The sequence below is a fragment of the Hemitrygon akajei genome, chromosome 4 (genome assembly GCF_048418815.1).
Source record: "Hemitrygon akajei chromosome 4, sHemAka1.3, whole genome shotgun sequence".
Classification (NCBI taxonomy): Eukaryota; Metazoa; Chordata; class Chondrichthyes; order Myliobatiformes; family Dasyatidae; genus Hemitrygon; species Hemitrygon akajei.
Window position 1 is genome coordinate 68,095,664 of NC_133127.1, and position 15,573 is coordinate 68,111,236.

Sequence of the window (15,573 nt, forward strand, 5' to 3'; positions counted from 1 at the left end):
CAGTGAGTTCAACACCATCCGCCCTGCTTTGCTGGGTGAGAAGTCGACAGTGATGCAGGTGGATGCTTCCCTGGTGTCATGGATTATTGATTACCTGACTGGCAGACCACAGTATGTGCGCTTGCAACACTGTGTGTCAGACAGAGTGGTCAGCAGCACTGGGGCTCCACAGGGGACTGTCCTGTCTCCCTTTCTCTTCACCATCTACACCTCGGATTTCAACTACTGCACAGAGTCTTGCCATCTTCAGAAGTTTTCTGATGACTTTGCCATAGTTGGATGCATCAGCAAGCGAGATGAGGCTGAGTACAGTGCTACAGTGGGAAACTTTGTCACATGGTGCGAGCAGAATCATCTGCAGCCTAATGTGAAAAAGACTAAGGAGCTGGTGGTAGACCTGAGGAGGGCTAAGGCACCGGTGACCCCTGTTTCCATCCAAGGGGTCTGTGTGGACATGGTGGAGGATTACAGATACCTGGGGATATGAATTGACAATAAACTGGACTGGTCAAAGAACACTGAGGCTGTCTACAAGAAGGGTCAGAGCCGTCTCTATTTCCTGAGAGACTGAGGTCCTTTAACATCAGCCGGACGATGCTGAGGATGTTCTATGAGTCTGTGGTGGCCAGTGCTATCATGTTTGCTGTTGTGTGCTGGGGTAGCAGGCTGAGGGTAGCAGACACCAACAGAATCAACAAACTCATTCATAAGAGCAAACACGAGGAAATCTGCAGATGCTGGAAATTCAAACAACACACACAAAATGCTGGTGGAACACAGCAGGCCAGGCAGCATCTATAAGGAGAAGCACCATCAGGACGAAGGGTCTCGGCCCGAAACGTTCACAGTGCTTCTCCTTATACAATCTCATTCGTAAAGCCAGTGATGTTGTGGGGGTGGAACTGGACTCTCTGACGGTGGTGTCTGAAAAGAGGATGTTGTCCAAGTTGCATGCCATCTTGGACAATGACTCCCATCCACTCCATAATGTACTGGTTAGGCACAGAAGTACATTCAGCCAGAGACTCATTCCACCGAGATGCAACACTGAGCGTCATAGGAAGTCATTCCTACCTGTGGCCATCAAACTTTACAACTCCTCCCTCGGCGTGTCAGACACCCTGGGCCAATAGGCTGGTCCTGGACTTATTTCCACTTGGCATGATTAACTTATTATTATTTAATTATTTATGGTTTTATATTGCTATATTTCTACACTATTCTTGGTTGGTGCGGCTGTAATGAAACCCAATTTCCCTCGGGATCAATAAAGTATGTCTGTCTGTCTGTCTGTTGAATGCCTTCTACACAATTTTCTCCGGTCCCACCACAAGTTCTCTGAATTGCCTGTCACTGATGACCTGCTTGATTTGTGGAGCCACAAATATGTCTTCTTTAACCTTGGCATCAGTTATCTGGGGATTCTGAAACATCTGTCTCAAATATTGAAATACTTCACAAAAATTTATAGATTTTCTCAAGCCTGTCCTGCGATGCAGCAGCCGCCCTGCCTAAGCCTGCCCAGGCATCCCTGGACAAGATCGAAAACTTTTCAGCTCACGTTGTGGGCAACATTTTAATTGACTTGAATTATGAATTGAAATAACTAATATAGGCGATTTTAAAAAAGTCTTGCATGGTAGGGAAATCTCATGGTGATGTTTATGATCAGCAGCCCGAAATCCATAAGATACACCCAAAAAAAATCCAGGAAGCAAAATCTTTGTTGTCCAGTGTAATTTGAGGTGCTAACGGACTGGGTAGCAACATAGATCAGTCTACACAATTATTATGGGAAATTAATTATTAGTCCAAAATAATGAATGATTATTTTGTATGAGCTCAGATTTTTGGAGGGTGGAAGCTACACCAAGTAAGCACTGGAATAGTTGAGAATGGGGCTAATAATATCATGGATAAGTGATTCATCAGGAGACAGACAAAGTCAGATATTATAGGGAAGGAAATAGGTGATAGTGGCAGTGGAGAGGAGCTAGCTCAGCTGTTCCAATCACAGTGATGTTTATCACTGAATTTACATATTATTTTGTTCAGCTCAAGATCTATAGGGAATTGATGGCAGGGAAATAGAATTCATGAAAATCAAAAGAAAATGTGGATATTGGAAATCTGAAACACTGGGCAAGTACTTAGGATGTGCGCAGCACAACTGGCAGGTGTGTTTGCAGACATTTTTAATCTCTCCCTCTCCCAGTGTAGGGTGCCCTCCTGCTTCAAAACATCCACCATTGTCCCTATAGCAAAAAAGACCAAAGTAACATGCCTGTATGACTGCGTCCTGTCGCACTCACCTCAATAATAAGCAAATGCTTTGAGAGGCTGGTCAAGGACTACATCTGCAGCTTGCTACCACCCACACTGGACCCCTACAATTCACCTACCGATACAACTGAGTGACAGATGACACAATAGCCACTGCTCTACACACTGTCCTTACACATCTGGAGAAGAAGGGTGCTTATGTGAGAATGCCGTTCTTGGACTACAGTTCAGCATTCAACACCATAGTTCCCTCAGGCTCGACAAGAAGTTCAGAGACCTCGGCCTTGACCCTGCCTTGTGCAGCTGGATCCTACACTTCCTGTCAGATTGCCAGGAGGTTGTAAGAGTGGGTTCCCTCACCTCTAACCCCCTGACTCTCAATACAGGAGCCCCTCAGGGCTGTATGCTGAGTCCCCTCCTTTACTCCCTGTATACCCATGACTGTACTGCCAGCCACAGATCTAATCTACTAATTAAATTTGCCGATGACACTACATTGATTGGCCTTATCTCAAACAATAACGAGGTGGCCTGCAGGGAAGAAGTTGTCTCTCTGACACAGTGGTGTCAAGAAAACAACCTCTCCCTCAATGTCACAAAAACAAAGGAGCTGGTTGTGGATTACAGGAGGAATGGAGACAGGCTAACCCCTGTTGACATAGATGGATCTGGGGTTGAGAGGGTAAACAGCTTTAATTTCCTCAGCATAAACATCACCGAGGACCTCGTGGTCTGTACACACCAATTGTGTAGTGAAAAAGGCACAAAAGTGCCTCTTTCACTTCAGACGGTTGAGTAAGTTTGGTATGGGTCCCCAAGTCCTAAGAACTTTCTACAGGGGCACAATTGAGAGCATCCTGACTGACTTCATCACTGCCTGGTATGGGAACTGTACCTCCCTTAATCGCAGGACTCTGCAGAGAGTGGTGCGGACAGCCCAGCGCATCTGTAGTTGTGAACTTCCCATGATTCAGGACATTTACAAGGACAGGTGTGTAAAAAGGGCCCGTAGAATCATTAGGAACCCAAGTCATCCCAACCACAATCTATTCCAGCTGCTGCCATCGGGGAAGTGGTATCGCAGCATAAAAGCCAGGACCAACAGGCTCCGAGACAGCTTCTTCCACCAGGCCATCAGACTGAGGAACTCACACAGATTTGAGTGTACTCTACAATACATTGACTGTTCCATTTATTATAAATTATTATAAATTTAGATGGAGACATAATGTTAAGATTTTTACTCCTCCTGTATGTGAAGGATGTAAGAAATAAAGTCAATTCAATTCAATTCATCTCATATTAAGATATTATCCTGATATTTTCCATACTTAGCAGAGGTTGCTACTGCGTCACATAATTACTGCTCCTATTAATTATTAAAAGTCTACATTAAAAGGAAGGATATATTGGCTTTGGAGGCACTGCAGAGGAGGTTCACCAGGTTGATTCCAGGGATGAAGGGGTTAACCTGCGAGCAGAGATTAAGTCGCCTGGGACTGTACTCTCGGGAATTCAGAAGAATGAGAGGGGATCTTACATACAAAATTTTGTAAGAGATAGACAGAAGTAGGAAAGTTGTTTCCATTGGTAGGGGAGACTAGATTCAGGGGAGCCGATTCAGGACGGAGATGAGGAGAAATTGTTTTTCCTAGAGAGTGGTGAATCTGTGGAATTCTCTGCCCAGAGAAGCAGTTGAGGCCTCCTCACTAAATATATTTAAGAAACAGTTAGATACGTTTTTACATTGTAAGGGAATTAAGGGTTATGGGGAAAAGGCATGTAGATGGAGCTAAGTTTACGGACAGATCAGCCATGATCTTATTGAACGGCGGGGCAGGCTCGATGGGCCGGATGGCCTACTCCTGCTCCTATTTCTTATGTTCTTATATTTACTTTTTGTCTCCCGATGTTGACATATTCTGTCTGTTTCCAAGCACTTGGAGACTCTTTGGTCTGCGCGGAACGGTTTGTCAAGCCCACAGTTACCTTCCCCTCCCTGGCGTGGTTGCACGCGTTGCTCTCCGGGCGAATTTGGTGTATCCCCTGGCCGTCACTTCCGACAATAAATCTACGAAAAGACTTAGTCTGATTAAAGTCAGGGGATACCGTAGTTCTTAAAATGGAGGCTCATCCCGAGGTGGATGAAAGAAGCCCGTTGTTAAATGCGGATCGTGGAAGGTGAGTGACCACATGCGGCAGATAAAAGGGCAAACACAGACGTAGAGAATGAGGGCTACTGGTTTTTCCTTGTTAAACATACACACACGCAATTATATACCACTTATAGCAGACCCATCAACTCCTGAAAGAGAACAGAATAAAGCGATTTGTTGGTTTGTGTTCTTAATATATCATTCGTGTGAAAAGTGTACTATAGTAAGATTTTTCTTTATGAAAACTTCCGCTTTTTATACTGTTTTGCACTGTCGATAATAGTGATCTTGGCTAGAATTCCATTGCTCATATCCTAATTTGTTTCATTCACTTGATTGACCCATTCAGATTTCAGATTGATACACCTGAGTGTTGAAGTTATTTCATTTCCCTGTACTGTTGCCCTTTTTATATCTCCAATAGTCTCCCATTGCCTTTTAGGAATTCATATTCTTCCTGTTTTTGCACACTCTACCCTGATTCCCTTTGTTTCTTCATTGTTAGCAACGCATTCAGATGGCAAGTTATAAATGCTAAAATTCTGCTGTTATCCTTAGGTGGGTTCGTGAAATAGAGAATGGCAGGCTTCTATTCCAGTTTTGAAAGTCTGAAATACCTGATAAGGCTAATCTGGGAATTGAAGATTCATCTATAGATAGGGCAGGTGGGTGGGTAGTTTGTGAGATGAAGTTCACCTTTCATCAATTGCAACTTCTGTTGCATGAACTGTAATCCTGCCCTTTATTTTCCCATTCTGTTTCTGTACCTGCTCAAAGATAGACCACTCCAGAACATCGCAAAGTATTCTTTATTTTACCCATTTTGTACTAGCTATATGTTCCTTCCCTAAGCTAGTGAATGAAGGCAGCAGCTTTTTAATATATCTAAGCTAGTTAAATACTTTCGTAGCTTACAGTGCACCAGCATAAAGTAAATCAGCTTGGTTAGCTTGAATTTTACACCCAAAGCCGCACATTCAGCAAGTTACTATCTACTTTTCATAGAAAATAGCATTTTGAAAGCCATGCTTTTATAATTAATCTTGAATCTCTCTTTCTTAATAACAATTCTACCAGTTTATAAAAAATGTTTAGAAATGCGACCCTGCAAATTGATCTGTTTCCAGTGGTGAACCGTGCCATTTTCAACATCTAATAGATAACAAGTTGTCTTCAGATCTATATGTGTCAGCTACCTGAAACTGATTACCACTTTACTGGGAGGATGTTATTGCACAGGGGTGCTGTAGAGGAAATTTACAAAGATGTTCCCTGGGAAGGAGAGTTTAAGTTACAAAGAAAGTACTTGGAATGGAGGAGGCTGAGAGGGTCCTGATAGAGGTATACAAAATTATGAGGGGATTGAGAACAGGAAACTCTTCTACATAAAACTAGAGGCATGGAATTATGATAAGAGAATTAGAGGGGGTCTGAGGAAGAACTTTATCACCCGGAAGGTGATTGAAACCTGAAATGCACTGTCTGAATGGGTGGTCAAGCAGGTGTATTTTCACAATGCTTAAGTATCTGGATGAACATTTGAATTGTAAAGGCATAGAATGCAATAGAGTAAGTGCAGGTAAAAGAGATTGGTATAGATGTGTACTTGAAATTTGTCTTGGGTAGGACCTGTTTCTATGTTGTATGACTAGCCTGTGACAATTTGATCTATTGCTACACCCTGTCTGAATAATGTTAATTTTTAATTACATTCATTATTTCAGTTGATTCCAGATTTAATCTTTCTCTGAACTACAGTATTAGCAGATTTTTTTTTATAGTATCAAGTGAATCCCTTGATGTACAAGGCATCTAAGTTGCAAAACCACATTAAAAAAAACTGCAGATGCTGGAAATCTGAAATAAAAACAGAAAATGACAGAAATACTTAGGTCAGGTAGCATCTGTGGAAGAAGATACAGAATTAATGTTTCAGGTTAAAAACCATTCAGAACTGGAGAAGAGGGGGAAATGGGTAGTTTTCTATTGTAGAGCAGATGGTAGCGATTTGATAGTAGGTTTGGAATATTTCTGAGCTAGCAGGAGCAACAAACAATCTAATGGAGTAACGCAGCAGGTCAAGCAGCATCTGTGTGATCCGATTGTTGGCTTTCAACTTGAGATATTGACATTTCCTTCTGCTTCCCACAGCTACAGCTCAGCCTGAGTTCCTCCAGGTGATTGACTGTTGCTCATATGCTGCGCGCAGCGCGCGCGCACACACACACACACACACACACACACACACACACACACACACACACACACACACACACACACACACACACACACACACACACACACACACACACACACACACACACACACACACACACACACACACACACACACACACACACACACACACACACACACACACACACACACACGAGTTTGTTGGTTGTTGATGGTATACTGTGTTAAACTGTATGCTTTGATGTACATGCTAAATTTGATACCGAGTCTGGAACTATACTGTGCCCAGGTGGAAGAACGAGGTGCTCTTCCCCAAGGTTACATCAGAATTCATTATAATAGTGAAGGATAGGTCAGAGTAGGATAGAGAATTAAAACGACTGGAAACTCGTATTTATCCCTGCAGTCTGAATGTAGCTGTTCCGCAAATCAGTCATACAATCTGCACTGATGATGAAATAAGGTGACATTTCAAATGCATATTGGGTGATTGCTCTGTGGAAAGATGCACAAAGTTTGCAAAGGCAATGAAAGCTTAATATTTGCCAGGACTATTTTATTGATACCTGTTCACATCTTTCAAACTGTTTATTTTTTTTCACGATAGAGCACAGAGTAGGCCCTTCCAGCCCTTGAGCCATGCCACCACGGACAAACCCAATTAAATCTAACCTAATCACGGGATAATTTTTTTGCACAATGACCAATTAACCTATCGGGTATGTCTTTGGGCTGTGGGAGGAAACCAGAGTACCGGGGGAAAACCTACACATTCCATGCGGAGGACATTCAATGACTCCTTATAGACTGTCGCCAGAATTGAACTCTGAACTCTGGAATGCACCAAGCTGTAATAGTGTCGCACTGACCTTGACGCTGGAGGTGGGGTGCACACTCCAGCCTCCATCTCCTTTTTAATATTACTGAATTAATGTGTCTAGCATAAATATAACCTGACCAGGTTATTGGAATGTCCCAAAAGGTGCTTGCTTTATGAGGGAAATATTGTTGTTCGTCCTTCGCAGTCGAAGATGACCACGACTTCTGTCAGGTGGAGGGTTTGTGACTGTGGGTCCGGAGGTGACTGGTGAGGCCAATCCGGGCCCTGAAAGCTCGCCCACATGTGGGACACATGAGGGTAGGTGCTGCGCTGCAGTGGAAGTGGAGGTAGCTCGAGCCTTGCGCGCGGCGCGTTTCCTCTGAGCCTCTGCGGTGCATCTGATTTCTGCTGCATACGCTCCTTTAGTGGTCCTGCTCCACCAGGTTGGGCGGTCCAGAGCAAGCGATTCCCAGCTACTGAGACTGATGTTGAGGTCTTTGCGGGACACTTTGAGGCAGTCTTTGAAACGTTTCTTCTGCCCTCCAACTGAGCGTTTGCCCTGGCTCATCTCTCCATACAGCAGCTGTTTTGGTAGTCGACTGTCAGACATCCTGACGACATGGCCAGCCCATCTGGCTTGGGCTTTCTGTAGGAGGGTGTAGACGCTGTGGGTGCTAGCCCACTCCAGGACCTCCGTGTCTGGGACTTTGTCCTGCCATCGTACGTGGAGAAGTCTGCGGAGGCAGCTCAAGTGGAAGTGGTTGAGCTGTTTAGCGTGTCTGCTGTAGACAGTCCAGGTCTCACTGGCATAGAGGAGGGTGGTGAGAACCACTGCTCGGTAGACCTTCAGCTTGGTGGTAAGGCTGAGTCCTCTCTGCTCCCATACATTCTCACGGAGTCTCCCAAAGGTGGCACTGGCTTTGGCAATTCTGTAGTTGATCTCTGCATCTATGTTCACCGCTCGTGATAGAGTACTGCCCAGATAAGTAAAGCTGTTGACTGCCAGTAGCTTCTGCCCCATTACTGTGATGTGTGGTTCCTGGTAGGGCTTTCCGGGTGCGGGCTGGTACATAACTTCGGTCTTTTTAGTGCTGATTGTAAGTCCGAAGTTGTCACAGGCTCGTGAGAGGCAGTCCATTTCTCGCTGCATCTTCTGCTCTGTGCTGGCATTGAGGGCGCAATCATCAGCGAATAAGAGGTCTCTGACGACGGTCACCTTTACCTTTGTAACAGCCTGTAGACGCCGGAGGTTGAATAGCCCACCGCCAGTCCTGTATCTGATGTGTATACCATCCTGACAATCGCGGAAGGCATCATTCAGCATAGCAGAGAAGACCATGCTAAAGAGTATAGGGGCGAGAACGCATCCTTGCTTCACACCGTTCGTCACTGGGAAGGCTTCTGACTCGTCACCATCATCCAAAACTTTCACCGACATGCCATCGTGGAACTGCCGAACAATCGTGATGAACCTGCTAGGGCAGCCAAACTTCTCCATTATCTTCCATAAGCCATCTCTGCTGACCGTATCAAATGCCTTGGTCAGATCGACGAAGGCCATAAAGAGGTCGCTGTGCTGCTCTTGACATTTTTACTGGAGTTGGCGTGCAGCAAATATCATGTCGACAGTTCCACGCTCTGCACGGAAGCCACACTGGCTTTCTGGGAGGAGAACTTGCTCAAGGTGTTGGAGAAGGCGATTAAGCAGGACGCGAGCCAAGATCTTCCCAGCTATGGACAGGAGGGAGATGCTTCGGTGATTGTCACAAGACTGGCGGTTGCCTTTCCTCTTGTAGATATGGACTATGCTGGCATCTTTCAACTGTTGCGGGACCTTTCCTTCATTCCACATAGACTGGAAGAGCTCAGTCAGCTTCTGCATCATGAATGGGCCTCCTGCTTTGTAGACTTCAGCAGGGATTGCATCTGATCCTGGTGCTTTGCCACAAGAAAGTTGCCTGATGGCTTTTCTGACTTCTTCTTTTGTGGGGAGGTTGTCAAGGTCCAGGTTGATCTCCACCTGAGGTAGGCGAGCAATGGCCTCATCATTGATTACGGCAGGGCGGTTGAGGACCTGGTTGAAGTGTTCAGCCCATCTCTCCAAAATCTGCTTTTTCTCTGTCAGCAGCTGAGTCCCATCTGCACTGAGGAGGGGGGAGGAGCTAGAGGACTGAGGTCCATACATAGCCTTCAAAGCGTCGTAGAAACGCTTGGTGTCGTGACTGCGTAGCCCTGGATCTCATCGGCTTTATTGCTGAACCAGACATCCTGCATCTCACGGAGTTTCTTCTGCACTTTCTGTCTTGCACTGGCGAAGGCATCTATCTTTGCTTGTGATGTGGGATCGTTCTGGTGCGCTCTGAACAGTTGGTGTTTCTCTGACAACAGTGCCTGTATCTCCTCGTTGTTCTCATCGAACCAGTCTTGATGTCTACGGATTGCTGGTCCGAGGTGTTCGAGAGCGGTAGAGTAGACTGCATCTCTGAAAGCCGTCCACTGCTCTTCAATGCTGATGTGGTCATCCTGGGGTGTGTCATACAGCCTGCTATCTAGGTCTTCACGAAATTCTTCTGCAAATACGCTGCTCTTCAGCTTGGAGACATTGAGCCTCTTTGCAGTCTTCTGGCCTTGGAGTCTTCTCACAGGCAGGATGCGAAGTTTAAACTTGGACACTGTGAGTCGATGATCCGTCCAGCAGTCGGCACCACACATGGCCTTTGTCACTCTCACGTCTTGCCAGTCCCTCTTTCTGGTGATGACATAGTCAATCAGATGCCAGTGCCTAGAGATTGAATGCATCCAAGATGTCTTGTTACAGGTAGAGAGGCGGAATAGGGTGTTGGTGATGACAAGGTCATGTGTAGCGCATGTCTTGAGGAGCAGCAGGCCATTGCTGTTACACTTGCCAATACCATGTCTTCCAAGAATCCCTCCCCAGGTCTGGTAATCTGTCCCCACTCTGGCGTTAAAGTCCCCGAGGACAATAAGCTTCTCTGACTGTGGGACTGCTGCTTTGAGGGCGTCAAGTTCTTCATAGAACTTATCTTTGATGTCATCTGGGTTGGTCATCGTTGGGGCATATGCGCTGATCAGCGTTGCACTCCTCTTATTGCCAAGTGAGAGCCGAAGCGTCATCAGGCAATCGTTGATGCCCTCTGGAAGCTTGGCAAGTTTACGAGTGAGGTGGGATCGGATGGCAAATCCAAAGCCAGCCTCTCGTCGTTCAGTGCTGCTGCGACCGCTCCAGAAGGTTCTCCACCATGTTCTGTAAGCTGGCCCTTGTCTGCTAGGCGTGTTTCGCTGAGTGCTGCAATGTCCACGTTATAGCGGGCTAGTTCTTTGGCGACCAGTGCTGTTCTTTCTGGTCTGACAGCCTTGGTGATGTCAAGCAGAGTTTGCATGTTCCACTTTCATCTTCTTTGTAGTTCGACCGCTGAGTGGGATCCCCGCCAGCTGCGGTGTGCTGGCCAGGGTAAGATGAAGCAGGCTATGTTTGAGGCACCTTTTCTAGCCCTTTCCTCCATGGAGGTGAATAGAGCGATTCCTAAAGAGGACTGCTCAGACACCCAGGGGGCTGCCGTGCTCCACTGCTGCTTCATTCCAGCGGAGAACGACCCAATGCCCTGGGCCGCCTGTGTGCAGGTTTGTGACTACAGCTTCCAGTGTATCCACACCTGTTGCTTCGCCACAGGACTTGAAGTTTTTTAGCGGAATGGGTTTGGGAAAGGGAAATATAGTTCTGTCATAAAAGCTTTACCGTGAGGCCACCTGCAGGTGTAACATAGCAAAACATCTAAATATTGTCTGAATGAAGCTGAAGTTCTTTGAACTGATTGATTTGACAAGTAAACTTTTAACTGCTTTGTAAGCCGTAATCATTGCATTAGGTTTCTATTGGCTTTGAAAATTTATCTTAAAAGTGGTCTTTCACCCTTTCAGAATTTAATTGGTGTTGGCGATGTTAAAAATACACAGAAATATCAAATAATAGCCCGCCTTCCTTACCAGCTTATTAAGACGTGAGGCGTCCCTCTTCTTAATGCTTCCTCCCCAACACGCCACCACAAAGAAGAGGGCGCTCTCCACAACTGACCTATAGAACATCTTCAGCATCTCACTTCAGACATTGAATGACGCCAACCTTCTTAGGAAGTACAGTCGACTCTGTGCCTTCCTGCACAAGGCATCTGTGTTGGCAGTCCAGTCTAGCTTCTCGTCTAACTGTACTCTCAGATACTTGTAGGTCTTAACCTGCTCCACACATTCTCCATTAATGATCACTGGCTCCATATGAGGCCTAGATCTCCTAAAGTCCACCACCATCTCCTTGGTCTTGGTGATATTGAGACGCAGGTAGTTTGAGTTGCACCATATCACAAAGTCCTGTATCAGTTTCCTATACTCCTCCTCCTGTCCATTCCTGACACACCCCACTATGGCCGTGTCATCAGCGAACTTCTGCACATGGCAGGACTCCGAGTTATATTGGAAGTCTGATGTGTACAGGGTGAACAGGACCGGAGAGAGTACGGTTCCCTGCGGCGCCCCTGTGCTGCTGACCACCGTGTCAGACCTACAGTCTCCCAACCGCACATACTGAGGTCTATCTGTCAAGTAGTCCACTATCCAATCCACCATGTGAGAGTCTACTCCCATCTCCGTTAGTAATGAGGTGCAATGGAATATAAGAAATGCAAGAGAACATTTAAGGAGGAAATCAGGAGGGCTAAAAGAAGGCATGAGGTTGCCTTAGTAGATAAGGTGAAGGAGAATCCAAAGGGATTCTACAGATACATTAAGAGCAAAAAAATTTAAGGGACAAAATTGGCTCCCTGGAAGATCAGAATGGTGCTATGTGTGTGGAGACAAAAGAGATGAGGGATTTTTTTTTTGCATCTGTATTTACAGTATTTGGGAGATGGACATTAAAGTCTATAGAGGTGAGGCATAGCAACAGGGAGGTCATAGACTCTATACAGATTACAGAGGAGGAGATGTTTGCTGGCTTGAAGTGTTCCCTCTAATTCTGTGGGAGGCAAGTGCAGAAATTGCAGTGGCCCAAGGGGAGATATTTTAAATGCCCTTAGCAACAAGTGAAGTGCCGGAAGATTGGAGAATAACTGATGTTGCTCTGCTTTTAGGAAAGGCTCTAAAAGTAAACCAACAAATTATGAGCCAGTGACCCTAACATCAGTAGTGGGAAAGTTATTGGAAGGTATTCTGAAGGACCAGATATATGAGCATTTGGATGATTAGGGGTAGTCATCATGGCTGTGTGCATGATAGGTCATGCTTAACCAATCTTATAAAGTTTTTTTGAGGAAGTTACCAGGAAAGTTGATGAAGGCAAGGTAGATGATGATGTCTACATGATCTTTAGCAAAGCATTTTGACAAGGTCCCGCATGGGAGGTTGGTGAAGAAGTTTCAGTTGCTCGGCATTCAAATTAAGGTGGTAAATTGGATCAGACATTGGCTTTGTGGGAGAAGGGAGAAGTGACAGTAGAGGGTTGCCTCTTGGACTGGAGGCTTGTGACAGATGGAGTTTTGCAGGGATCAGTGCTAGGTCCATTTTTGTTTGTCATCAATATCAATGATCTGGATGATAATGTGGTTAACTGAATCATCAAGTTTGCAGATGACTCCAAGATTTGGAGTGCATTGGACAGTGAGGAGGACTATCAGAGCTTGCAGTGTGATCTGGACCAGTTGGAAAAATGGGGTATGTGGTAATCTGCCTCAGTGACTATACTGCCTCAGTATTCACTGTGATGCATGTCACTCCTGCCTGAGGAGTGATTTAGATCTGCTCCAAGTTTCTTCCTCCCCTCCCCTCATCTTTTTAATCTGACTTCTCCTCTTCCTTTCCAGTCCTGAAGAAGGGCCTTGTCCTGAAACATTGACTGTTTACTGTTTTCCTCTAGATGCAGCCTGGCCTGCTGAGTTCCTCCAGCACTTAGTGTGTGTTGCTTTGGATCTGCTCCAATTTGTCTAACATCATAAGTCCACAGTAGATGCCATTTTATTGGCCTTTCCCTCAACTCTGGAACATCTGGAAAATTAAGATGCATATATCTGGATGCCCTTCATTGTCTGTAACTCAGCATTCAACTCTATTGTCCCCTCAAAACTCATCACTATGCTCCAAGACCTTTGTCTCTGAACATCCCTGTGCAAATGGATCCTTGATTTCCTCACTTGCAACAGCACCTCCTCCACACTCACCATCAGCACAAGTGCACCACAAGGCTCTGTGTTTAGCCCACTGCTTTACTCACTTTATGCCTATGATAGTGTGGCTAAGTACAGCACAAATGCCATATTTAAGTTTGCTACTGACACCATTGTTGGTCAAATCAAAGCTGATGACGAATAGGCATATAGGAAGGAGATTAAAATTTGGTTGAATGCAAAAGCAAAGAGATGATTAATGGCTACATGAGGAAGAAACTAGAGGTCCATGAACCAGTTCTCATTAAGGAATTGGAGGTGGAGAGGGTCAGTAGCCTTAAATTCCTTGGTGCTACCATATAATAGGATCTGTCTGGAGACCAGCTCATAAATGCCATCACAAAGAAGATACAATGGTGCCTCTGCATTCTTAGAAGTCTGCATAGTTTCGGGATTTCACCAAAAACTTTGCCAGAGTTCTACAGGTGTACAGTAGAGAGCATCTTAACTGGTTGCACCATTGCCCAGGAATGGAAAGGTCTATAGAAAGTGGTGGATACAGCCTGGTCCATCACAGGCAATGCCTTCCTCATCATTGTGCATATTTACATGGAGTTCTGCCACAAGATAGCAGCATCCATCATCAATGAACACCCACCATCTAGGCCATATTCTATTCTCACTACTACCATCAGGCAGGAGGTATAGAGGCCTTTAGTCTCACATCACCAGTTTCAGGAACCGTTATTACCCTTCAATTCCTGAACCAGTATGGATAACTTCCCTCACCACAACTCTGAACTGATTCTACAACTTGCGAACTCACCTTCAAGACTCTTTACAGCTCGTGTTCTTATTATCTTTTTTTATTTGCAGTTTGTCTTCTTTTGCACATTGGTTCTTTGTCAGTCTTTGTTTATGTATTTTTTTTGTAAATTCTATTGTATTTCTTTCTTTTCCTATAAATACCTCCAAGAAAATTAATTTCAAGGTAGTATGTGTTAACATATTGGTACTTCAATAATAAATTTTACTTTAACTTTGATTGCTATACCAGGGTGAAGGTCAGTGCAAAATGTAGGAGCAATACCTTGTATTTTACCTTGGGTAGTCTACAGTCCAATGGCATGAATATTGCGTTTTACAATTTTAGGCACCCATGTTTCTGTTTTTCCCTTCTTGTCCATTTTTTTTTGCACTCCTCCTGCTCATTATCTGGTCTCCTTTCCCACTCTTCCCCAGCCCCCCTTCGCACATCTTCATTCCCTTTTCCCTCTCCTGGCTTCATTACCCAGGCTTCCCCCCACCCCCCAACCCCCCCCCCCCCCCCATCTGGTTCCGACCTTGCTCTGCTCTCCCCAATGGATCCCGCTCTCTCCTAATCCAAATCCAGCTCTGGTGGAGACTTGTATTCGTGCTCATCCCCTTTCAACAGCTGTCTCCCATCTTCACACTCCTCTGCCCCCCCATCACCCCCACCATGCTCCATCTGACTTTTCTTTCTCTTCTCTCTGTCGGCCTCATCAGCCGTGCTTGGCGGCTTGTCCAGAGAAGGAAATCTCTGATCTCAAATCTTCGCTGTCTTGTGGTTATACCCACTCATGGGGGAGGACTTTGGAAGTAAACCCGGAAGGGAAAAATCTGGAGCTGGAATCCCCAAGGCAGTCCTACGCTGAGTTCAGTGCTGACTGGCAACTCCTGCCAAATTGTATCAGTTTCTGCTGTTCCTTTGGATTCATCATCTGCATGGAAAGGGGGAGTCTACTGCATGGACAACAGCTTGCTCTCCATATTGTGCTGCCCTAGCTTGCATATCAGCTGATGGCATTGCACCAACAATGTAGACAGCTGGACGTATGGGACACAATGTCCATGTTCGATCCTGACCAATAGAGGGCCTCAGGACTGCCTCCAACTGTCGTTCACCTTCCACAGTCTTCCAACTCCA

At 45.4% G+C, this 15,573-nt stretch overlaps 1 protein-coding gene across 2 annotated transcripts in view; it reads left to right on the plus strand.

Moving 5' to 3' along the window:
• The first annotated feature begins 4,316 nt into the window (after positions 1-4,316).
• The window catches only part of mfsd8 (major facilitator superfamily domain containing 8), a 69,773-nt gene continuing 58,516 nt past the window's right edge, over positions 4,317-15,573 (plus strand). For both annotated transcript variants that reach the window (XM_073042808.1, XM_073042810.1), the window contains exon 1: positions 4,317-4,464. In XM_073042808.1, coding sequence (XP_072898909.1) covers positions 4,406-4,464 — 59 coding nt within the window. In that variant the 5' untranslated portion in view covers positions 4,317-4,405. The remainder of the gene's footprint in view (positions 4,465-15,573) is intronic.